At 53.1% G+C, this 24,840-nt stretch overlaps 1 protein-coding gene across 4 annotated transcripts in view; it reads right to left on the bottom strand.

The window, feature by feature from the left end:
- The window catches only part of Rasgrf1 (Ras protein specific guanine nucleotide releasing factor 1), an 88,876-nt gene that overhangs the window by 12,626 nt on the left and 51,410 nt on the right, over positions 1-24,840 (bottom strand). For all 4 annotated transcript variants that reach the window (XM_042697738.1, XM_042697735.1, XM_042697734.1 and 1 more), the window contains 9 exons: positions 19,197-19,445; positions 16,646-17,019; positions 13,796-13,921; positions 10,272-10,442; positions 9,814-9,920; positions 9,037-9,149; positions 7,030-7,090; positions 2,660-2,763; positions 1,723-1,807 (listed from right to left, as the gene is read on the bottom strand). In XM_042697738.1, coding sequence (XP_042553672.1) covers positions 1,723-1,807; positions 2,660-2,763; positions 7,030-7,090; positions 9,037-9,149; positions 9,814-9,920; positions 10,272-10,442; positions 13,796-13,921; positions 16,646-17,019; positions 19,197-19,445 — 1,390 coding nt within the window. The remainder of the gene's footprint in view (positions 1-1,722; positions 1,808-2,659; positions 2,764-7,029; positions 7,091-9,036; positions 9,150-9,813; positions 9,921-10,271; positions 10,443-13,795; positions 13,922-16,645; positions 17,020-19,196; positions 19,446-24,840) is intronic.

Genomic DNA, 24,840 nt, shown 5'->3' with positions numbered 1-24,840 from the left:
GAGTCGCTGGGCTGCTCTGCGGGCCTGGCCTCTGCGGCCCTCTGTGGGAGAGCCCAGTCTTTCTTGTTTCCCTCTGACTGCCGGGGGTGTTCCAGGATGGGGTGTGTTCCTCAGGCCTCCCCTGGCTAGGGTTGCCAGCTGACAGGCTAAGTGGACTCATGTGTTCCCAGCCACTGGCAAGGGCTCTCTGCTTATGGTGATGATTACACTCTGGCATGAAGACTCCGAGCCAAAGATCTCTGGACTGTCACGAGCCTGGGATGGGGCGGGGCCTCGGATCCAGGGCTTGGAGCCCCACCAAATACGGGCAGGTTGCTAGGACTGGATTTTTAAAAAATTATATACTTATGTTTAATATGTAGTATGTGTTATTTATAACATATTTATATGTTATATTTTAAATATTATATATGCTATATATATTATTAAAAAGTATATATACAGTGCCAGTTCTGGGGTTTGAACTTTTGCTGATAAATTGAAGATAAGAGTCTCACAGACTTTCCAGCCCTGGATGGCTACAAACTTGGATCCTCAGATCTCAGCCTCCTGAGGATCGCAAGAGTGAGCCCAGCACCTGGCTCTGTGCTGCTGATCCCTTTGCTCCTTCCTTCCTTCCTCTCCTTCCTTCCTTTCTTCCTTCCTCTCCTTCCTTCCTTCCTTCCTTTCTTCCTTCCTTCCTTCCTTCTTTCCTTCCTTCCTTTCTTCCCTTCTTTCCTTCCTTCCTTTCCTTCATTCCTTTCTTTCCTTTTTGCCATGCCTGGGCTTGAACTCAGAACCTTGAGTGTGCAAGGCTAGTGCTCTACCACTTGAGCCCAGCACTTCTGGTCTTTTGGTGGTTTATTGGAGGTAAGAGTCTCCTAGACTTTCCTACCTGGGCTGGATTTGAACCTCAATCCTCAGATCTCAACCTCCTGAGTACTTAGGATTACAGGTGTGAGCCACTGGTGCCCAACTCTGTGATATTTCTGCATTTCCCAGAAGATTTCTGGGAGTGGATGTTTGCATTTATGCATGCACGCACATACTCTGTGTGTGTGTGTGTGTGTGTGTGTGTGTGCCAGCCCTCTACACAGCCAGCTTGGGCCCTTTATGCTGTCTGCTTGGGGCCTCCTAGTGGCTGGATGCTCTGTCTCTTAGATGCTTTTCTGAGAGGCCAATCTTATACTTTATTAAAGCCATGGGGGCTGGGAAGGTGGCTAGTGGTAGAGCGCTAGCCTTGAGCTGAAGAGCTCAGGGACAGCCCCTAGGACCATAGTTCAAGCCCCACAACTAGAAAAAAAAAGCCATGGGGGCTGGGGCCAGAGCAGCTGACATTCAGGAGGCTGAGATCTAAGGATCACAGTTCAAAGCCAGTCCCAGAAGAAAAACCCAAGAGCCTCTGATTTCTAATGAACCAGCAAAAAGCCAGAAGTAGAGATGTGACTTAAGCAGTAGAGCATCAGCCTTAAGCCAAAAAGTCAAGTGAGAGTACGAGGTCCTGAGTTCAAGCCCCCGTACCTCCCTTACCTCCCAAATCAGCACGGTGGGCAAGTCTTTCTTCCTTTCCCCACTCTGCCTTTTGCTCACCTGGGGCTTTTCCAGGATCAGCCCATTTAACAGAGGGTGGCACTGAGGCTGGTGGCTGGGGTATGAGAGAGGACCTGGGCGGCCTGGCTCTTGCCAGAAGGACAGAAGGACAGGCCCTGTCCCCTCGGCCCGCCGCCGGCCGCTCATACTCACATCATTGAAGTGCTTGGTGGTTTTCATGATGTAAGGCGTCCGCTCGTTCTTCTCCAGCTTCATCCATCCCTGGCCGAAAAACTCCCTGCGGGGACACAAGGCTGGGTTAGGATGGCCTCACTCATTTCACTGCTTTGTGAGGTGATCATTTCTGGAAACATGATTTCCTTCCCCTCCTCTCTCCCCCCTTTCTTCTCCTGTCTTCCTCCTCCTCCTCCTTCCTTCCTCCCTCCTATTTTTCTTTTCTTTTTTTTCCCTCCCCTTTCCTTCCCTACCCCCTCCTCATTTTCTTTTTCTGTCGGCCGTGGGGCTTGAACTCTGGGCCTGGGCGCTGTCCCTCAGCTCTTCAGCTCAAGGCGAGCGCTCTACCACTTGAGCTACAGCGCCATTTCTGGTTTTCTGGTGGTTTATTGGAGATAGGAGTCTCACGGTCTCTCCTGCCTGGGCTGGCTTTGAACCGCGATCCTCAGATCTCAGCCTCCTGAGTAGCTAGGATTACAGGCGTGAGCCACCGACGCCCGGTTTCCTTTAGCTTTTCCCCCCCTCAAGGCTGATGGTCTACCGCTTAACCCACACCTCCGCTTCCAGCTCTTTGCTCCTTAATTGGAGATAAAGAGTCTTATGGATTTTCCTGCCCAGGCTGGCTTCCAACTGCAACTCTCAGATCTCAGCCTCCTGCGTTGCTGGGATTACAGGCGTGCGCCACAGGTGCCCAGCTCGCCTTTCTCCATGTGTGTATGCACATGAACACATGCTCTAGACCTCTAGACTAGGAACTGGATTACAGGTGCTTCTTCTGTGTGTGCAGCTGATGGGCAAGGAGAGGCCATGGGGCAGGAAGGGATGCCGTGGGTGGGGAATCCGCGCTGCTCAGGGATAGCTTGAAGATGTGTGAGGCGCTGTGTGCATGGGGGTGGGGACGGGGACTTCCACTTACTCGTACGGAATCTTCTTGAAGACCAGGTGGTCCAGCAGTGTCAGCTGCTCTGCGATCTCCAGGGCTGAGTGGTTTTCAAAAGGCTCGGCCTTCACGCCCTCGGCCTGTGGAAGCAAGCACGCAGTCAGGCCCACAGCTCGGCTCTGGTGGATGGGGAGTTCCTGTGGCCTGTGTGCATGAAGCCTGTCACTGTGCAGGAAGCTGCTGCCACCCACCCCATGCAGGAGGTCAGCAACTAGCCCACAAGAGTGCCCGTCATCTGACAACTGCTGTGACTGCACATTTGTGTTAGAAATCTAGCTGGCTCAATGTAATTTCCATCCATCCATCCACCCATCCATCCATCCATCCATCTACCCATCCATCATTGGTAAGATCTGAAGTGCTTCACTACTGAACCTCCTCCCCCTCCCCCAACCCTTTACATTTATTTATTTATTTATCTACTGAACTCTGGGCCTGGGCACAGTCCCTGAGTTCCTTTAGCTCAAAGTTCGCGCTCTCCCACTTGAGCTACAGCCCCACTTCTGGCCTTTTCTGTGATTAACTGGAGATAAGAATCCTATGGACTGGCTTCGAATAGTGATCCTCAGTTCTCAGCCTCCTGGGTAGACAGGATGACATGTGTGAGCCACTGGTACTTGGCCACTTTATACATTTTTCAAATAAGGTCTCACTTTTGCCCTGTCTGGGACAGCCTTGGATTCCCCATCCTCCTGAGTAGCTAGCTGGTACTACAGGTGTGTGCCACCATGTTCAACATTGTAATTTCCTTTCGAGTCATTAGGTGTGTTTAGCTCTTGGGACAATACTCCTCTCCTGGGCTCTGAAGACAAGCATCTGGCTCCAGTGCTTTGCTGCCATGTCCCAGAACCCCAGGGTCAGCTGTGGACATGGTCTCTAAGGGTATTCAGCACCTGGTCCTTTTTTTTTTTTGTCAGTCATGGGGCCTGAACTCTGGGCCTGGGCGCTGTCCCTCAGCTCTTCAGCTCAAGGCGAGCGCTCTACACTTGAGCCACAGTGCTACTTCTGGTTTTCTCAGTGGTTTATTGGAGATGAGAGTATCATGGACTTTCCTACCCAGGCTGGCTTTGAACTACAATCCTCAGATCTCAGCCTCCTGAGTAGTTAGGATTATAGGCATGAGCCAACAGTGCCTGGCAGGTCCTTTTTTAAAAAATGCCAGTCCTGGGGCTTGAACTCAGGGCTTGGGAACTGTTTCTTAGCTTTTGTGCTCAATGCTGGTGCTCTACCACTTCAGTTACAGCTCCACTTTTTTGGGGGGGGGGAGGGGGTTCGGTCATGGGGCCTGAACTCTGGGCCTGGGCGCTGTCCCTCAGCTCTTCAGCTCAAGGCTAGCGCTCTACCACTTGAGCCACAGCGCCACTTCCGGCTTTTTTCTTTTTGCTTATGTGGTGCTGAGGAATCGAACCCAGGGCCTCAGGCATGCAAGGCAAGCGCTCTACCACTGAGCCACCTTCCCAGCCCCACAGCTCCACTTTTTTTTTCCTTTTGTCAGCCCTGGGCACTGTCCCTGGCTTTATCACTGAAGGCTAGCGCTCTATCACTTTGAGTCACAGCACCACTTCTGGTTTTCTGGTGGTTCATTGGAGACAAGAGTCTCATGGACCTTCCTGCCTGGGCTGGCTCCGAACCTCAATCCTCAGATTTCAGCCTCCTGAGTAGCTGGGCTGACAGGCGTGAGCCACTGGCGCCTGACCCTCAGGGAAACCTTAGCCAGGCGATAGGCAGGGGTTGGATGAGGGGCAGATGCAGGAAGGCTGCCTTGATCTGCTGGATCAGGGGAGGGGCCTGGAGGGGAGAATGAAGGGGACAGGGACAGCTGTGCTGGTCCACTGAGGAAGGAATCAGGAACAAGAAGCCCCCATACTTTTGTGACCAATCAGGACAGGCCATCATGCAGCAGGAGTAACTTAGAGTGGGACCTGCCTACCCTATCAGGACTTCCCCTTTCTCCTGTCACTCCACCCAGCCTGTATGAGCCTATTGCTGGCCCACTAGCTGCCCAAGTGCGCCCGCCGCACTGATCACAGGGGAAGTAAGGCCTTGGTGCTCAGGCCTGTAATCCCAGCTGCTTACATGGCTGAGCTCTGAGGATCACAATTTGAAGCCAGATGGGACAGGAAAGTCTGTGAGACTTTTATGCCCAACAAACTAGCAAAAAGCCAGACGTGGAGCTGTGGCTCAAGTGGTAGAGCACTAGCTTTGAGCACAAAAGCTCAGGGAGAGTTCCCAGGCCCCAGGATGGGCACACACACACAAAAACAAGAAACAAGCCTTCCTCCCGGCAAAACCAAGTGAACTGGGGTCCACCCATACCCGGGGGACAGGGTGCTCCTCCAAGCTATTTTTCCCCTCTTTCTTAGTTTATCTGCCAACAGTGAGGGCCAATCGCGCCCTAGGCCCTGGCTGTGGGTTCCGGAGCCCAGCTTCACGGAGGCACAGGGGTGGAGGCCCTGTGTGCTGTGGTGTGGACACAGTAAAGGCCGGGGTGGGGGAGGGGAGGGTGGCTCCTGGGTGTGGGGTTGGATGTGCTGGAGAATGCTTCCTGGCTGAGTCACTAGGGCAGGAAACAGAGGCCCCGATGGGAAGTGTACATGCAGGGCCTGGGTGTGGGGGATGGAGTCCAGCCCCCTCCCCAGGATGAGTCTGCAGCCAGGCCTCTGGAGTTGCTGTTTCTGGGAAAGAAGGGCCTGAGAGCCCTGGGCGCAAACCCAGGATGGCTCAGGGGGAATCCAGGCGGACAGCCTGGAGGTGTGATCCAGCATTCCAGAGACTACATGAGCTCTGGGCCAGGACGGTCTGGGGGCTTTGGGTATGGACCATGGAGAGGGGGACCCAGGAAGCAAGGATTAGAGTTGACAACTTCTGCCATCTTTCCTAAGAGGCCTTTCTTTCTGCTGAGGGCACTGGCCTTTCCCCGGGGCTGTCTGCCCTTGGCAAGCTCTGGGGACCTGGCCAGGGCCGGAGCCAGCTTTGGAAGGACTTCCAACTGTTCACAAGGGAGCAAAAAACCCTCTTGCTCCTTTTTTTTCCTTTTAGTTGATTGTGGGGTTTGAACTTGAGGCCCGGGGCTGTCCTTGAGCTCTTTTGCTCAAGGCTAATGCTCTACCACATTGAATTGCAACCCTACCTCCATTTTTCTGGTGGTTCATGGGAGATAAGAGTCTTATGGGCTTTCCTGCCCAGGCTGGCCTTGAACTGTGATCCTCAGATCTCAGCCTCCTGAGTAGCTGGGATGACAGGCGTGAGCCACCGGTGCTTAGCTAGAGTGAGTCTGTCTTGTGCCTCTGGCACCGCGATGCAGGGCTGAGAGCACTGTATGGCTCATCGGGACATTCTGGGGGTGCAAACAGCAACTTGGGGAGGCAGGTCCTCGTCGGGCTCTGGAAGGGCGTGGAGGCGGCTATTCATTACTCGTGGCTGTTTCTGGGAGGGGCACAGCCACCCACGGGGCTCAGTCCAGACAGGGTGGTGGGGAAGGGGCTCTGCTGGGCTCTGCACTGTTACCTCCCTTGCACAGCCCTGGCCGGTAACATCAGCTCCCCAGCCTCAGTTTTCCCATCTGTAACACTGGGGAATAATGGAGCATTGCTGATAAGAATACTGGGGAGCCAGGTTGGTTGGTTCATGCCTGTCATCCCAGCTACTCACGAGGCTGAGATCTGAGGACTGAGGTTTGAAGCCAGCTGGGCAGGAAAGTCTGTAAGACTCTTTCCTCCAATGGCCCACCAAAAAGCTGCAAGGGGCACTGTGGTTCAAGTGATAGAGCGCTAGCCTTGAGCAAAAAGGCTCAGGGACAGTGTCTAGACCCTGAGTTCAAACCCTAGGGCTGGCACCCCCCAAAAATCCCAACCTTAGGTGCCTGTTAATGTGGTCTTATATATGTGGAAATAGTCTGTTGTTCTAATAAAGTGAAGATGGGGTGCTGGGTTGGCTCTAATCTAATCTGACTTGGGGCCTGATGAGAAAGAGACATGTGGCCACAGAGACAGACAGACAGACACAGGGAAGAGGGTGCAGACACAGGGAGGAAACGGCCTTGCAGTCATGGCGGCAGAGACTGCGGTGGTGTATGTATGTAACTGTGAGCTGAGCGGGGTGGGGGGGGGAATGGGACCATCAGAAGTGGGGAGAGGTGAAGAGGGGTCCTCCCCTCCCTGCTCCTTGCTCCCAGCCTCCGGAGAGCTCAAGACCCCGCTGCCTCCTTCCTGCCCCACTCCCAGTCTCCAGAACTGTAAGGGAATTCCATGTGCTGACCCTGAGCCACAGGCGCTGTGGCACGTGGCCATGGGCAGTGATGAATCCGTGGGTCATGGGTGGGGTGAAGGTGGAACCGTTCTGCTCACCATCTGTGTGATCTCCTCCAATGTGATCTGGTTGTCCCCTGGCTCCTCCTGTGTCAGAGTCCTGCAGAAAAGGAGGCAGGTGAACCCTGGCCCAACCTCAGACACCTCTCCCTCCCCAGCCCAGGCACACAGAGCATGGTGGTCTCGCCACCCCAGGGCGCTGGGGGCTCATGCCTGTCATCCTAGCTACTCAGGAGGCTGAGATCTGAGGATCGTGGTTTGAAGCCAGCCTGGGCAGGAACATTGGTGAGACTCGTAGGGCCAATGAACCAGCAGAAAGCTGGAAATGGAAGTGTGGCTCAAGTGGTAGAATGCCAGCCTTAAGTGAAAAAGCTAAGGGACAGCACCCAAGCCCTGAGTTCGAACCCTGGGACAGACAGACAGACAGACAGACAGACACACACACACACACACACCTCAGAGCTCCTCTCCTCTCCCTTCTTCACTGATCTGTTCCTTATGGTTCTCCTGACCCTAGGACAGCTGGGTGGGGTGGGGGTATGGAGGGCAGAGCCGTGTCTGATTTGCCCATGGGTCTGGCTGCGTAGGTAGCAGGCCATCCTGCATGCGTGTGGCTGCTCCAGGCTTGGGGAGCAGCATGGCTGGAGACTGCTGGAGGCTGAGCCTTGGTCCCAGCAGAGGAACACAGAGAAGTGGAGATGGCCAAGGGTGGCCAGAGGTGGGACTGGAAGCAGGTGCTTCACCGTGTGTGCAGGGGTGGGGGAGGAGGGGATGTGGTGAGAAGCCACGGTGGACCCTTGACGATCGGGCCTCCTGCTGCTGTGAGGGGACTTAGAGCCATGCACTCTGCGCTGAGGGGGCTGAGGAGCAGGGCCAGGCCTGGGGTGTGGCGGGGGAGCCGTGGTGGGAGGGGTGGGTAGAGGGTGGCCCTGGCTGCAGGGACACATATACATGGTGACAGCCTGGGCACAGGTGCACCTGAGGGCTGGAGCAGACCGGCTCTCCTCCAGCCCCACTCTCTTTTCTCTTCTTCTCTTTTTCTTTTAGTTGATATTGAACTCTGGGCCTGGGCGCTGTCCCTGAGCTCTTCAGCTCAAGGCTAGCGCTCTACCATATGAGCCACAGCGCCACTTCAGTTTTCTGGTGGTTAATTGGATGGAAGAGTCTCACAGATGTTCCTCCCCAGGTTGGCTTTGAACTGTGATCCTCAGATTTCAGCCTCCTGAGTAGCTAGGATTATAGACATGAGCCACTGGTATCTGGCTTAATTTTTGTTAATAGAGTATTGTAGCTATATATATATTTTTTTGGTGGATCGTGGGGCTTGAACTCTGGGCCTGCTGTCCCTGAGCTCTTCAGCTCAAGGATAGGGCTCTACCACTTGAGCCATAGAGACACTTCTGGTTTTCTGGCGGTTTATTGGAGATAAGAGTCTCACGGACTTTCCTTTGCCGGGCTGGCTTTGAACTGTGATCCTCAGATCTCAGCCTGAGTAGCTAGGAATACAGGCGTGAGTCGCTGGTGCCAGGCTTGTTTCTTTAAGTGCCTGTCTTGGGGCTAGACCTCAGGGCCTGGGCGCTGTCCCGGAGCAGTTCTGCTTAAGGCTGACGCTCTACCACTTGATCCACACCTCCATTTCTGGGCTTTTTGGAAGTTCATTGGAGATAGGAGTTTCATGGGCTTTCCTGCCTGGGCTGGCATGGAACTGCGATCCTCAGATCTCAGCCTCCTGAGTGGCTGGGATTACAGGCATGAGGAGCCACTGGCACCTGGCTGCACCAGAACTTTCTACAGTGAGAAATGGGGTGTTTGGTGTACACTAGCCACAGGAGACTCAATTGTAATTTTATTCAGTTCTCGTTCACTGAGGCACTTAGACCAGCAGTGAGGCTTAGGCCTTAAGGAAATCAAGGTCTGGTGGGGGATGGACAGATGGACTGGCCACGTGTCATCTCTCCCCTAACACATCTTCCTGAGCAACCCCTCCTCCTGTGTCTGCCCCGGGCCCTGCGGGCCTCATGGAGCTGGGGTCTGCACCTTCCTCACCTGATGATGTTGGCCGCTGCCTTCCGCTCCTGGGTCAGGAGTTCGGGATCATGCATGACTTCTTCCAGGAAGCCGATCACCTTACACTTGAGCTCCTCATTGGTTTCAAAGTCCTGTGGAAGAGGGGATGGGGCTCGGGCTAGTATGTCCGAGCCATCTGACAATGCTCTGGGCCTGGCAGCAGGAGGGAGCTACTGCTTGTGTCTCTACGCCAGTGTGGCTGTCCTGTTTCCTCACCCACTGAGTCAGGCCAAGGTAGGCCTTTTTTTCTTTTTTTTGATGCCAGTCCTGGAGCTTGAGCTCAGGGCCTGCATGCTGTCCCCGAGATTTTTTTTTTTTTGCTGAAGGCTGGTGCTCTACCAATAAAGACACAGCTCCACTTTGGCTGTCTGATGGCTCATTAGAGCTAAGAGGCTCATGGACTTTCCGGCCCAGGCTGGCTTCAAACTGCGATCCTCAGATCTCAGCCTCCTGAGTAGCTGAGATTACAGAGGTCACCACCAGTGCCCAGCTTACTTTGAGTCTTTGAGGTATGAGACCCTTGGGGCACAACTGGGGGCCATTCCTCAGCTGCTGTGCCCCAGGCCGCCAGAGGCGGGGTGACCCCAGTTGGGGTGACTGTCCTTGACTCTCTCATGGGGCAGGGCGCGGTGCTGCCCCTGGGCTTCTTCTCTTGACCAGCTTTGTTGTTCACAGCAAGCTCCAGGTGGCCGGTTACCATGCAGGGCCCCTGAAGCCCACCCGGCGGGGCCGGGTGTGAGGTGGGGGCTCACCCACCTGCGAGTGCTTGGAGGCCCAGTGTCGCAGCACATTGAGCACGCGGTTCGTGGCTGCCCGGCGGATCACGAACTCCTTGTCCCCATTGCGCTGGTCAGGGGGAAAGCCTGCCGGGGGATGAGGGCGGGGGGGTGGGTGGGGGGACAGAGGACTACATGAAACGGGGAACTCCTGTCTAGGTTCAGCTCCCAGACCCAATGAACCAGGAGCCCCCCCCAACTCTAGTTCTCTTTTGGTAGTTAACTGGAAGTCTCAGATTGTCCTTCCTGGGCTGGCCTTGAACCATGATCCTCAGACCACAGCCTCCTGAGTAGCCGGGATACAGGTGTGAGCCACTGGTGCCCAAATCCCCAGTGTAGTAAATACCCAATGCAGGGCCATCATGGGCCCCGGGGGTTCCCCCACACCAGTGCCCTGGGGTCTGCGCCTGGAGGCTCTGTAAGCAGGGATGCGGGTACCTGTGCTGGCCAGCGACACCCGGCGGTACTTCTCCTTGTTCGGGGTGCCCTCGTTGGCTCCCGCGGTGGCTATGGCGAAAGCAGAGGCAGCGGAGAGGGCGCTGCGGTTGCTGTCCAGCTCCCGACACGAGGTCATCACTACCCCATTGTTGTAGGAAAAGAGGGGGAACTCTGCAGAGAGGAGGGCACCGGCCTTCAGCCATTCCCTGGCCCATCCCTCGGGCAGGCACAAAGCCGGGCCCACATGAGCACTGGAGGCTCCCGCCTGCCATCCTAGCTACTCAGGAGGCTGAGATCTGAGAATGGCGGTTTGAAGCCCGCCCGGGAAGGAACATCTGTGAGACTCTTAGCTCTAATGAACCACCAAAAAAAAAGCCAGAAGTGGAGCTGTGGTTCAATTGTAGAGCCTTGAGCAAAAAAAGCTAAGGAAGCCGGGTGCTGGTGGCTCACACCTGTAATCCCAGTTTCTCAGGAGATTGAGATCAGGATTATGGTTTGAAGCCAGCCTGGGCGAAGGTCTGTGAGACACTTATCTCCAATAAACTACAACAAGAAAAAAAAAAGCTGGAAGTGGAGCTGGAGCTCAAGTGGTAGAGTGCTAGCCTAGAGCAAAACAAGCTCAGGGACTGCACCTAGGCCCCGAGTTCAAGCCCCACGACCGCATCCAATAAACAATAACAACAAACAGCTAAGGGACAGCAAGAGGCCCCGAGTTCAAGGCCCAGGACTGGCAAAAACAAAAGCAGGACCTGTGCAGCCTTCACCAGCACTCGAGGGCGCTTGGCAGTGCGGTGGCTGGGAAGGGTGCTGCTGTGCCAGCCTCTGCCTCCCATCTGGCCTCTCTGTGGCTCTTGATCCTGCCCTTGTCGGCTCTCTAGGTCCTGTGTTCCCGGGCGGCATCCTGAGCTTCTCCTGTGCCATCAGCACGCACAGAGTCTGTGAGCACATTGCCACTCACGATCCATCCACCTGCATGGAAATTCTTCCCTACTCCGCACGGGCTGTGTGGCATCCTGAGCTTCTCCTGTGCCATCAGCACGCACAGAGTCTGTGAGCGAGTCTGTGAGCACATTGCCACTCACGATCCATCCACCTGCATGGAAATTCTTCCCTACTCCGCACGGGCTGTGTGACCTTGGGCTAGCCACTTAACCTCTCCAAGTCTCCTTAGTCCCTGGATAATAGGGGGAATGCCATTTCCAATGGTGGATGTAACGCTGAAAGGAGCTGGCATCCACGAAAGTAGTATGTATTCGATGAAAAGCTGTATAGATGTCTTGTTATATTATTAATAGCAATAACAGTGACAATAATAAAAATGTTGACAATATTAGAGGTGACCCCAGAAATTTTTTTTTTTAATTTTGCTATTCCTGGGGCTTGAACTCAGGACCTGCACACTGTCCCTAACTTCTGTTGCTTAAGGCTAGCGCCTTATCCACTTTAATAACAACTCCACTTCTGGCTTTTTTTGTAATTTATTGGAGACAAAGATTCATGAACTTTCCTGACCGAGCTTGCTTTGAGCTGGGATACTCAGATCTCAGCTTCTTGAAAAGCTAGAATCACGGGCGTGAGCCATTGGTGCCCGGCCTGTACTCTGACCATTCTGAGTCACAGCTCCACTTTTGGTTTTTCCGGTGGTTAACTGGAGGTAAGAATCTTATGGACATTTCTGCCTGGGCTAGCCTCAAACTTCCATTCTGAGATCTCAGCCTCCTGAGTTGCTGGGATTACAGGTGGGAGCTATGGGTGCCTGGTTGACAGGCTATTTTCTGGCTTGAGGGCACCCAATAGTTACTCTCTAGAAACAGGTTACCACTACTTCCTGGATAGCTGGGGGTCTGGGTCTTGGGCTGACCCCAGTATGTGGGGCTGGGGCCCAGGGAAGGAAGCATGAGGCCAGTAGGGCTGTCCTGGGATTCAGGGTCCTCTGAGCTCTCCCACCTTTGGGGTCTCAGAGCCCTTCTGATAGCAGGTGGTATACTATGGGCACTAGGGACCAGGCTGGCTTTGTGTGTGTATGTGTGTGTGTGTGTGTATGTGTGTGTGTGTGTGTCATGAGGCTTGAACTATGGGCCTGGGTACTGTCCTCAGCTCTTCAGCTCAAGGCCAGCACTCTTACCACTTGAGCCACAGCGCCACTTCCGGTTTTCTGGTGGTTTATTGGCGATAAGAGTTTCACAGCTGGCTTTGAGTTGCGATCCTCCTATCTGAGCCTCCTGAGTAGCTAGGATTACAGGAGTGAGCCACCAGGGCTTGGCCTCAGGCTAGCCTTTATTTTTTTTCAGTGGTGGGGCTTGAACTCAGAACCTGGACCCCGTCCCCGAGCTTTTTCACTCAAGGCTAGTGCTCTACTGCTTGAGCCACAGCTCCACTTCTAGCTTTTTTGGTAGTTCACTAGAGTCTCACAGACTTTCCTGCCTGGGCTGGCTTCAAACCACTATCCTCAATTCTCAGCCTCCTGACTAGGATGACAGGTGTGAGCCACTGGTACCCAGCTAGGTTGGTTTTGAGGCCCCTCAGGACTAAATCTGGGATATGGGGTTGACAGTGTCACCACTTCTCAGAGCATTTCTTTTCTTTTTTGCATGGTGAGGACTGAACCTGGGCCCTTGCACGTGGGAAACAAGTGCTCTACTTCTGAGCTACATGCTCAGCCCCTGGGCTCTCTATGAACCTGTTAAGAAAAAGGCTGTAGCTGGGCATCAGAGAATGTCTGGAGCCAGAGGAAACCCTGGATTACAACCTGCAATCTATCAAGATTCTGAAAAGCCAGGCATAAGTGGCTCATGCCTGCCATCCTAGCTACCAGAAGACAGATCTGAGGATCAGTGGTTGGAAGCCAGCCCAGGCAGGGAAGTTTGTGAGACTCTTATCTCCAACGGACCAGCAAAAAGCCAGAAGTGGAGCTGTGACCCAAGTGGTAGAGTACCAGGTCTTGAGTGAAAAAAACCAAGAGGCGCACCCAGGCCCTGGATTCAAGCCCCAGTACCAGCACACGCACCACACACATCCACACATCCCACACATCCCAGGGAACACGACTGCTCCAGTTTTCCCAGGAGGAAGACATGGGTGCTGTACCCTGCCAGTGAATCAGAGGCTGAGCCATATTCCAGTCAATGGTGGGTGGCTTCATTAAGTCCAGAAGAAAAACAGAATTCACCTAGCCTACATTCCAGCACCCACAGCCTCTCGGTTGTGAAACGGTGCAATAGTCCCTGCTGTGGAAGTCACTCATAAAATGCACAGAGCCGGGTGCTGGTGGCTCACACCTGTAACCCAGGCTGCTCAGGAGGGTAAGATCTGAGGATCACAGTTCGAAGCTAGCTCAGACTGGCCCAGTTAACCAGCAAAAAGCCAGAAGCAGATGTGTGGCTTTCCTTGAGTGGAAAAGCCAAGGGAGAGTCCAAGGCCCTGAGTTCAAGCCCTAGAAATCAGTACAAGACAAAACACCCCAAACCACACGCAGCCGCCAGGGCCAACCTGACCCCCTCTCCCCCGGGAATCCTAACCCGCACCTGAAGAGCTTTTGCTTTTGATGGATTTGGGTGTCGTGGGAGACTTAGTTGGCGATGTCTCGGCGTCACCTTCATCGCTCTGGTTCTGGTCGCCGTCTGACTCTTCCCTCACAGAGACTTCGGAGTCTGGGAGGAAAGAGAGGGATTTCCATTCTTAATTATTCTTGGAGCTGAGCATTCCTGCCTATAATTCCTCACGGCAAGGTGGAGCAGTCAGTGCCATCCTGAATGAAGGAAGCTGCATGGCTGGGTTTGCCACAGGCCTTAGCAGAACCTTTCACATCACCCAGCACCTGGAGACTCTCCAACAGGGCGTTTGCGGTAGCTGGACTTCTCTGGATTTGCCTTTTTCTCTCTCTCTTCTTTCTGCCCTCCCTCCTTTCCTTTCTTCCTTTGTGTTGGTACTAGGACTTGAACTCAGAGCCTTGAGCTCTCCCCCAACATTTTTTCCACTCAAGATTGGCACTCTATCACTTGAGCCACACCTCCACTTCTGTCTTTTTTCTGGTTAATTGGAGATAAGAGTCTCACAGAGGGCTGGGAAGGTGGCTCAGTGGTAGAGTGCTTGCCTAGCATGCATGAAGCCCTGGGTTTGATTCCTCTGTACCACACATACAGAAAAAGCTTGAAGTAGTGCTGTGGCTTAAGTGGTAGAGTGCTAGCCTTGAGCAAAAGGAGCTCAGGGACAGTGCCCAGGTCCTGGTTCAAGCCCAGGACTGGCAAAAAAAAGAAAAGTCTCAGACTTATCTGTGTAGGCTGACTTGAAACCTTGATCGTCAGAACTCAGCCTCCTAAGTAGCTGGGATTACCGGCATGAGCTGATGGCACCTGGCTTTCTGAATCTTTTTTTTTTTTTTTGTCGGTCGTGGGGCTTGAACTCTGGGCCTGGGCGCTGTCCTTCAGCTCTTCAGCTCAAGGCGAGGGCTCTACCACTTGAGCTACAGCGCCACTTCCGGTTTTCTGGTGGTTTATTGGAGATAGGAGTCTCACGGTCTCTCCTGCCCGGGCTGGCTTTGAACCGCGATCCTCAGATCTCAGCCTCCTGAGTAGCTAGGATTACAGGCGTGAGCCACCAGCGCCTGGCTGGCTTTCTGAATCTTGATGGAATGCAGGTTGTAATTTGGAGTCTCCCCTGGCTCTAGAGAGCCTGCAGTTTTCGCTAGGTCCTGTGATGCCCCTTTGGCATGAACAGACAGGAAGCAGTGCCCATGAACCAGCAAGGCCTTGCTCTCATTCTGTCTCTTTTTCTTCCTCCTTCCCTGTGTGTGTGTGTGTGTGTGTGTGCGTTTGTGCATACATGTGTGTGTGTATGTGTGTGTGGTGAAAGGAACTTGAACCTTGCACATTCTAGACTAATGCTCTATCATTAAACTAAGGGAGGATGGCTAGGGTAAGAAGAGTAAGTAGAAAACCTAACAAAGTAATAATAATAGTTGTAGTAATAATACAATAATAATAGTTAAGTAGTAAAGCATAGTTATAATAATAACAATGCATTGGGTTGAAGAGTTGTGACAGAACCAAAAATAAGGGCTGAAAGATCACTGTAATAGTAAAGGATAAAATCAAGGTTCAAGAATAAACAGAGCTAGCTAGGCGCCGGTGGCTCACGCCTGTAATCCTAGCTACTCAGGAGGCTGAGATCTGAGGATCCCGGTTCAAAGCCAGCTCGGGCATGAAAGACCATGAAACTCCTATCCAATAAACCACCAGAAAACCGGAAATCGTGCTGTAGCTCAAGTGGTAGAGTGCTCGCCTTGAACTGAAGAGCTGAGGGACAGCGCTCAGGCCCAGGTTCAGGCCCACAACCAACAAAAATAAAGAAAGAAATAAAAATAAAAATAAGAAGAACAGAGCTAGCTGGGTGCCAGTGGCTCATACCTATAATCCTAGCTACTCAGGAGGCTGAGATCTGAGGATCGTGGTTCAAAGCCAGCCAGGGCAGGAAAGGCTGTGAGACTCTTATCTCCAATAAACCACTCAGAAAACCAGAAGTGGCGCTGTGGCTCAAGTGGTAGAGCGCTCGCCTTGAGCTGAAGAGCTGAGGGACAGAGCCTAGGCCCAGAGTTCAGGCCCCTCAACCGACAATAAAGAAAAGAAAAGAAAAGAAAAGGGAAGAAAAGAATAAACAGAGCTAAGCTGGGTGCTGGTGGCTCATGCTTTTAATCCCAGCTACTGAGGTTAAGTTCTGAGGATCGAGGTTTGAAGTCAGCCTAGGCAGGAAAGTTTGTGAGACTCATCTCCAATGAACCAGCAAAAAGTCAGAAGTGGCGCTGTGGCTCATTTAACATGGTAGAGCGCTAGCCTTGATTGAAGAAGCACAGGGACATTGGCCCAGGCCCTGAGTTCAAGTCCCACAACTGATTAAAAAAAAAAAAAAAAAAAGCCGGGTGCCTGTGGCTCATGCCTGTAATCCTAGCGACTCAGGAGGCTGAGATCTGAGGATTGCAGCTCAAAGCCAGGCCGGGCAGGAAAGTCCGTGAGACTCTTATCTCCAATAAAGCACCAAAAAACTGTAAGTGGTGCTGTGTCTCAAGTGGTAGAGCGCTCGCCCAGAGTTCAAGCCCATGACCTACCACAACAACAACAGAAAGAGCCTCACAGACTTTCCTGCCTGGGCTTGGGTTTGAACTTTGATCCTTAGCTCTCAGCCTCTGGAGCAGCTAGCATGACAGCTGATATGTAGCTGAAGTAGGCCGCTCAGCTCCAGGTGGCGTTACTCTGCCATCCCTACCTGGCTGCCCCGCTCCTCGTCCCCCCCCAGTCCTCCCCTTCGGTCTGTAAGACCCAAGAACCAGCCAGAGGCCCCCAAGGCTGAGCCCCAGCCTGGCGGGCCCTGTGTGCACGCACTCTGCTTGCAGAAGGGCAAGGGCTCCTCCGGCTTCTCCGGGCCTGCGTCGCCCTCGTCTGGGATCTTGTTGGCGAAGCTGCTGGCCACGTAGAGCTTGCTGGTGTCCAGCGTGGCCTTGCCGAAGGGCGACATGGCGGAGTACATGCTGGTGTAGCCGTTGGAGCTGCAGCTGAGGGCGGCCAGGTCCAGCGCCTTGCCGCCCGTGATGATGGGGATGTTGAGGGACAGCTTTCGCCGGCGGCGGCTGGGCGACGAGGTGCTGATGGCCAGGGGCGGGGGTGAGGAGAACTTGCGGGTGGCGCGGGGCGACTTGGGGGGCTCGCCGTACAGCAGCTTGTTGTTTTGGCCGCTGGCAAACAGCAGCTCCAGAGACCTGGAGGGAGGCAAGCACATCGTGGTCAGTGTGAAGTCTGGGTGTCTCTGAGCCACTTCCTGCCCCGGGGCCAAGGCTGGGGGGGGCAGGGACAGCAGGGGTCCCCTCATTCCTCTGATCTCAGAAATGGGGGGGGGTTGATGATCAGAGCAGGAGCCATGTGCTCCAAGAGCTGGGGGGGCAAAGTTTCCTTTTCTTTTCATGCCAGTACTGAGACTTGAACTCAGGACCTGAGAGCTTTCCCTGAGCTTTTTTTTTTTGGCTCAAGGTTGGTGCTCTACCACTTGAGACACAGCTCCATTCCCGGCTCTTTGGGTGCTTCATTTGAGCTTTTTCTGCCCCAGTTGGCTTTGAATGGTGATCCTTAGATCTCAGGCTCCTGCGTAGCTGGGATTACAGGCGTGTGCCTCTGTGCTTGGCCTACATGCAGTATCTTGCTCTGGGTGGTCTGGGTGGAGGTGTGGCTTTTGTGGCTGGGGGCGGGGGCTATCTGATGCTCTATTTCCTGCATCCCTCTGGCTGGATCTGCAAAACGTCCCTCCATCTTATAGGGGGGGGGGGAGGGGGGGGCTAAGTTCATCTTTGTACACACTCTCTGTCCTTAGAATTGTCCTGAGGGGCAGTGCAGGCTCAGAGACAGGAAGTGACTCATCCAACGCCTCCAACTCCCAACCCAGCGTTCTGTCTTACCATGTCACTTGAGGGGCCTGACATGTAAATCTGGTGTGGGGGTGGGGGTGGGAGGTGAGCAAGGGAGCCCGGCAGCCCCGAGACCAGGGCCCTGCAGAAAGCGTCTCAGGCCAGGTGTTGGTGGCTCACACCTGCCATCCTAGCTATGTGACAGGTTCAGATGGGAGAATTGAGATTCAAAGCCAGCTCCAGGCAGGAAAGACTGTGAGACTCTTATCTCCAACGAACAACCTAAATACAGGAAGTGAAGATGAGGCTCACGTGGTAGTGCACCAGCTTTGAGTATAAAAGCCAAGTGAGTGTGGGGCCCAGGGTTCAGGTCCCAATACTGGCACACAAAAAAGGACCTTGGCCTCTCTGAGCACCAGCTGGTCTAAGGCAGCCCTGAGCCACAACCGTGCAGACTTCAGGAAAGCGGACTGGAAGGTCAGGGTGGCCTGCCCGCCCTTTGCCGGGCCCAATGCGCCCCAAAGAGCTCCCTTCTCTCCAGGCAGTGTGTCTAAGCAGTGTGTGCTAGGGCTTGAATTCAGAGCCTTGAGCTCTGGCCTAGCTTTTTCTGCTCAAGGCTGGCGCTTTACCACTTGAACCACATCTCCACGTCTGGCTTTTTGGTAGTTAATTGGATCTGGGAATCTCACAGACTTTCATGGCTCTGAACCCTGATCCTCAGATCTCAGTCTACTGAGAAGCTGGGATTACAGGAGTGAGTGACCGGAGCCTGCTCTTTCCCTTTGCTTTTCTCTTTCCCTTCCTTCCACTGAAGGATGGGGCTGGGTTCTCTGCTCCTCAGAGGAGGCGGGATGGAAAGAGGAAAGGGGAGAAGAGCAAGGGTGCTCCCCAGACTCCTCCCCCCAGAGCAGGGAGGGGTGGAGCGGCCTAGCCTGGCCGGCCTGGGCTGGGGGCGGGGAGAGCCCCAAGCTCCATACAGAGTTACTTTAGTTTTTGCAATACAGAGTTTGAACTCAGAGTATCATGCTTGCTAGCTAGGTGCTCTAGCACTTGAGCTATTCCTCCATTTCCTGCGTTTCGCTGGTTAATTGGAGATTTCCTGTCCAGGCTGGTTTCAAACCTCAATGTCATTTCTCAGCCACTGGAGAGCTGTGATTACAGGTGTGAGCCGCCAGTGCCTGGCTTGCCTCAGTCAGTTTGGAGATAAGGTCTCACATTCTCTTTGGGCTGGCCTGGATTATACTCCTACCTATCGCCTCCTAAGTAGCTGGTATCACAAACATAAATCACCATGCTCAGCTTGTTGGTTGAGATTGGGTCTCACTAAGTTTCTGCCAAGGGTGATCTTGAACTTGGATCTTCTAGATCTCAGCTTCCTGAGTAGCTAGGATGACAGGTGTGAGCCACCGTGGCCAGCCATAATGTATCCTTGACGCTCACAGTGATCATGGGAGACAAATACACATTGTATGGATGTAGTCATAGTCCCCAACCCCCCTCCCTCCAGCAGGGTCCCCCCCCATCTGATCAGTGCCCACCTGGCAGGGATGGCGCTGATGGGCTTCCTGTAGATGGTGATGAGCTTGTCCAGCACCACCACGGCCGTGGTGAAGACGCGGTAGGAGTGCAGGAAGGTGTTGAGGAAGTCGATGCTGAGGAAGCGGAGGTCGGTCAGCCGCTCCAGCAGCCGCTCCACACTGGCGTAGCGAATCTGCAGGACTTTGCACGAGTTCATGGTCTTGCTGAAGCGAATGTCCACGTCGTCGCAATACAACGAGGCATCCGACCTGAGCCAGGAGGAAGGAGGGAGATCTGAGGCTTTCTCTCCCTGGCCAGGGAGCCATGGCGGAGCCATTTCTGTCCCAGTGACAGCCGAGGATGGTCTTACAAAGACAGCACAGGAGGCTTTCAAAGGGTGACACTGTCTGGCAGCTCACGCCTGTCGTCCTAGCTACTGAGGTGGCTGAGATCTGGAGGACTGTGGTTCAAAGCCAGTTCAGGAAGAAAAATCTGTGAAACTCTTTTTATTTTTATTTTTGTCAGTCATGGGGCTTGAACTCTGGGCCTGGGCGCTGTCCCTCAGCTCTTCAGCTCAAGCCTAGCCCTCTACCACTTGAGCCACAGCGCCATTTCTGACTTTTTCTGCTTATGTGGTGCTGAGGAATCGAACCCAGGGCCTCATGCATGCAAGGCAAGCACTCTACCACTGAGCCACCTTCCCAGCCTTTGTGAGACTCTTATTGCTACTTAACCACCAGAAAACCAGAAGTGGCACTGTGACTCAAGTGGTGGAATGCTAGCCTTGAGTGACTAAAGCTCAGAGAGAGTTGCCCAGGCTTTGAGTTCGAGCCCTACCACTGACTAAAAACAAGAAACAGAAAGATCTCCAATGTCTATCGGCTGGTAAACAGACAAATGAAATGTGTTGTGTCTATTCCTCCCTCCTTCCATTCTCTTCTCCTTGTCCTTCCTCCCTCCCTCCCTTCCCCCTCCCTCTGTCTCTCTTCCGCACAGTCATACTATGTAACCCGAGCTGCTTCAGCCTCTTGCAGTGTAGGGATTACAGGCATGCAGCACCATACCTAGCTTCTAATTTTTTTTCTGAGTATGAAACTGCTGCTTTTGGCTGTGAGTGGCCAGCCCTCATGTGGAGTCCTGTGGTGTGGGGAGCGCTCAGTGCAGAGTGCACCCCTGCCCTGCGGCTTCTTGCTCCCAAGCTCTTTGAAGGCAGAGGCGGCTGGTTTTGCCACGGTTGTTCAATATGCAATTTGAGTCTGTATGCCATGGTGGCTGGTTATAGTCTATGTCTTTTCCATCTCGTCAGACTTCGTGTGTGTTGGGCAGGGGGTTGAACTTGGGGGTTGAACTCAGGGCCTCTCAGCTTTTACACTCAAGGAGCTCTATCACTTTAGCCACTGCTCCATGGTTGGCTTTTTGCTGGTTAACTGGAGATATAAAGAGTCTCATGGACCTTCCTGCCTGGGCTGGCACTGCACTGCGATCTTCAGATCTCAGCCTTCTGCATCAGCTAGGATGACAGGCGTGAGCCACCAGCACCTGATCCTTCCTTTTTAAAAAATTTTTATTTTTGGGCTATATTCCTTATACACTAATGACCCCATCCTACATGTCTGGTAATTGCTGAAGAGCTTTTCTATTATGGTGGGATGTCACTGAAGGATATAGAAATAAGTGAACATACGTGTTATTGATAGGGAAATCTGAAATTTTGATTAGAATGAGCTCAACAGGGGAAACTCAACCAGGAAAGTTGTCATGGTGACAACAGGTTTAGCAACTGCGGTTGCCATGGTGACGACAGATTCAGCACCCACAGCTGTCAGAGTGACAACAGGTTTGGTACCATGGTTGTCATGGTGACAACAGGTTCCGTTTCTGTGGTGCACTGGGAAGAATACAGGGTAAATGGGTTCTCTGCAGTTCTTGCTGCTTCTGGCTCCTTGTTCTACAGGCCTCAGTCTCCTCTCCAGCGGAATGGGATCACAAGCTCTACCTCAAGAGTGGAGGAAATGGGTTTAAAGGTTAAACACAGTGCTGGGCACAGGCGATGTAGGAAAGGAGCCATAGTTCCAGTGTACCGGCTCCTCCTCCACCCTCGGGAGATGGGAGCCAAAAGGAGCTGAGCCAAGAGCCTTGGTTCCTGTGCTGCTGAAGAGCTTCCTTCGGGGATGGGGAGTGTAGCTCAGTAGTAAAGCACTTGACTGGAATGCACAAGAATCGGGATTCTCCCTAGAGAAAAAGAACTTTCTTTGGAAACATTCATGGTATTTAAAATGTTAATGAACCAATACTCAATCTGTATCAGTGTCTTCAATGAGCAGCAAGATGAAGATTTCTTTTTTTTTTTGGGTCCAGTCGTGGAGCCTGAACTCTGGGCCTGGATGCTGTCCCTCAGATCTTCAACTCAAGGCTAGTGCTCTACCACTTGAGCCACAGTGCCACTTCCGGCTTTTTTTTCTTATGTGGTGCTGAGGAATTGAACCCAGGGCCTCAGGCATGCAAGGCAAGCACTCTACCACTGAGCCACCTTCCCAGCCCCGAAGATTTCTTTTTATGGTAAGAAAAATATGAAAAAGATAAAAGAAAACTTGCTGGGCACCGTGGCTCATGCCTGTAATGTAGACTATGCAGGAGGTTGAGATCTGCGGTTTAAAAAACTGGAAGTGTAGCTGTGGCTCAAATGGTAGAACACTAGCCTTGAGCTCAAAAGCTCAGGGCTAGGGCTGGGAAGGTGGCTCAGTGGTAGAGCGCTTGCCTTGCATGCCTGAGGCCCTGGGTTCGATTCCTCAGCACCACATAAGCAAAAAGAAAAAAAGCCAGAAGTGGTGCTGTGGCTCAAGTGGTAGAGCGCTAGCCTTGAGTTGAAGAGCTGAGGGACAGTGCCCAGACCCAGAGTTCAGGCCCCATGACCGGACCAAAAAAAAAAAAAAAAAGCTCAGGGATAGTTCCCAGGCCCTGAGTTCAAGTCCTGGTATGAAAACAAACAAGCAAACAAAAACTCCATTATCATGAACAAAGCTTAGAATATTATCGACAACTTGGGAGGAGGGAAGCAATTAAAGTGCGAGAAAATGGCACCAACACAGAATGGGCAGAGAGGGTCTGCTGCAGATCTCAAATGGGAGAGGTTCTGGAAAAGCAGCAGTGACAGACAGAAAAGCACCTGCAGATAGAGAGGGTCTGCAGGGCTGAATTGTGCAAGGGCTTTGCTGGGCAGTCCCCACGCTGACTGCCCCTGCCCCTCACAGCCTGCTTCTGCGTGGCTTGCTTGTCTAGAGGGAGGGAATCCACCCATCACAGACCCCAAGGCACCCTGACCTGCCTGCATCCCCTGCTGCACAGAACCCTCTGGCCAACATTTAATTCTAACACCTTCTCTGGAGGCCCCTTCTGTCACCGGAGAGGTAGAGAAAATGGGAAAACGCTTCCCTCCCAACCTGCCTCTTCTTTCTCTTTCTCCTTTTCTCCCTCCCACTATTTTTTTTTTTTTTTTTGTGCTGAGACTGGGGCTTGAACTCAGGGTCTCAAGCTCTCATTTGGCTTCTTCCCTCAAGGCTGGTGCTCTACCATTTGAGCCACACCTCCATTTCTGGCATTTTGTTAGTTACCTGGAGATAAATCAGCATGGATTTATCTGCTCAGGCTGGCTTAGAACTTTGAACCTTGGATCTCAGCCTCTTGAGCAGGTAGGACTACAGGTATGAGCTACTGTATTCTGCTTCTCTTCTTCCAATTTCCCTCTTCTCTGTTCCAAACCTCAAATCACTGTTGGCTGCTGAGCCTCTGATCACCCCAAAATTCTATGAACTTATTCTCAACTTCAACTTCCCTGTGTATAAAATAGGAGATTCGTAACTTGGGTGGAATGCCAGTAGCTCTGTGTGTGTGTGTGTGTGTGTGTGTGTGTGTGTGTGTGTGTGTGTGTGTGTGTGTGTGTGTGTGTGTGTGTGTGTTATCTCTGGTTATTTCCAGATCCAGCTGCAGAGATTGATGAGATCGATTGATTAGGAGCCAGGCCGGTTACTATGGGGATTCATTTAGTAATGTCTGCCAGGCCTCTGGCTTGGAGATCTCTGCCTTTTCCTTCTTGTGTCTTCTGACGGAAATATCTTCTGATGGTAAATTGGGCTTTCATGCTCCCCCAGCCATTCTTGGTGAAATTTCTGGGTGGCACCCTGCCTTGCTGGCATCTGTGGGGACCACTGGCTTGGGAAAGGAGCTTACCTAGGATGTGTGCCCCGAGTCCACAAGCCTGGAGGGACACCTGGGCGCTGAGGGATGCTGGTGACAGGGCTGCAGAGCCAGGGCAGGAGGGCACAGCGCACTTGGGACTTGGGGACACAACACCTCTAGTTACAGTCCCTCCCTCCCCCAATCGGACGCGCTGATGTCACAGTCTGGTGACAAGGCAGGAGAGCTGAAGCTGGGGCTGTGCGGGACAAGTGGAGGCTGACGGGAACACAGCCAGGGAAGCGCGGGCTCCCCGGCTCCCCAGGTTCAGGCCCTGCACCCTTCTCCAGCCAGAGTAGGAAGCCAGGGGGAACCCAACACCCCCGTGTCACCCCAGGAAACCCACCGCCTTGCCACCCCCGCCCATCTCGCCAGCCCTGTTTCTCACCACCCAGCTCACAAATCACTTACTTTTGAGAAATTCCAATTGTGCTATTAAAAAAAGAAGAAGTTGGGCGCCAGTGGCTCACGCCTGTCATCCCAGCTACTCAGGAGGCTGAGATCTGAGGATCGTGGTTTAAAGCCAGCCTGGTTGGGCAGGGCATTCTGGGAAGAGGGACTCAGGCTCAGGGGCAGGAGTGATAAATAGTTCCGTGGGGCTGTGGCTTAGAGGGGACTGGTTTGAAATGTCACCAGACTGACTGTCCCCATGGCCTGGGTACAGCAAGGCTCGCGGACCCAGTACAGATGCTCACACAGACTCTTAGTGAGTGCACTGTGAAGGTTGGGTGGTGGGGGAGGTGGCTCGCTCTTCCTGCAGCCCCCCTCCCCCATGCTTGTTGATGGAGTGAACATCAAAGACCCAGCACAGAAGCTAGATCACATCTGGGGGGTGTGTGGCTGATGCATTCCCAGGTGCAGGGTGCACCTGCCCAGCCACACTGGCCCATCCGCCAGCCTAACTTGTAGTTTTTGCCAAAACTTGCTTCTCCTGGGTTAGATGGTCTCTTGGGAGACCAACACAGGAGCCACCAATGGCTGGCTGGCAGGGTGAGAGACCTCATGAATATTCAGTGTCCTACATGTCTACCCACCCCATGAATATTCAATGAGCCCAATACCTCACAGATACTAATTGTGTCATGAATATTTAGCTTCCCTCTGGTCTTTCTGTCCTTTTTCCTCTTCCGCATGCAGCTGCTGTAACGTACTTTCTGTCTACCAGGTCTCGCAAGCTGTTGGTTCTTGCACTTCATCTCATCTTTCCTTCTGGATTATTTTATTTTTGGTGCAGTCCTGGGATTTGAACTCAGGGCCTGGGCACTATCTCTGAGCTTTTTCACTCAAAACTGGCTTCCTACCACTGGAGCCACAGCTTCACTTCTGGGTTTATGCTGGCTAGCTAGCTGGAGATAGAGTCTAAGGGACTTTCCTGCCTTAGGCTGGTTTTGAACCAGGATTGTCATATCACAGCCTCCTGAGCAATTAGGA

The sequence above is a fragment of the Dipodomys spectabilis genome, unplaced genomic scaffold (genome assembly GCF_019054845.1).
Source record: "Dipodomys spectabilis isolate Male_0828 unplaced genomic scaffold, ASM1905484v1 ptg000228l, whole genome shotgun sequence".
In the NCBI taxonomy this organism is placed as follows: Eukaryota; Metazoa; Chordata; class Mammalia; order Rodentia; family Heteromyidae; genus Dipodomys; species Dipodomys spectabilis.
This window is presented reverse-complemented; position numbering and strand designations above follow the sequence as displayed.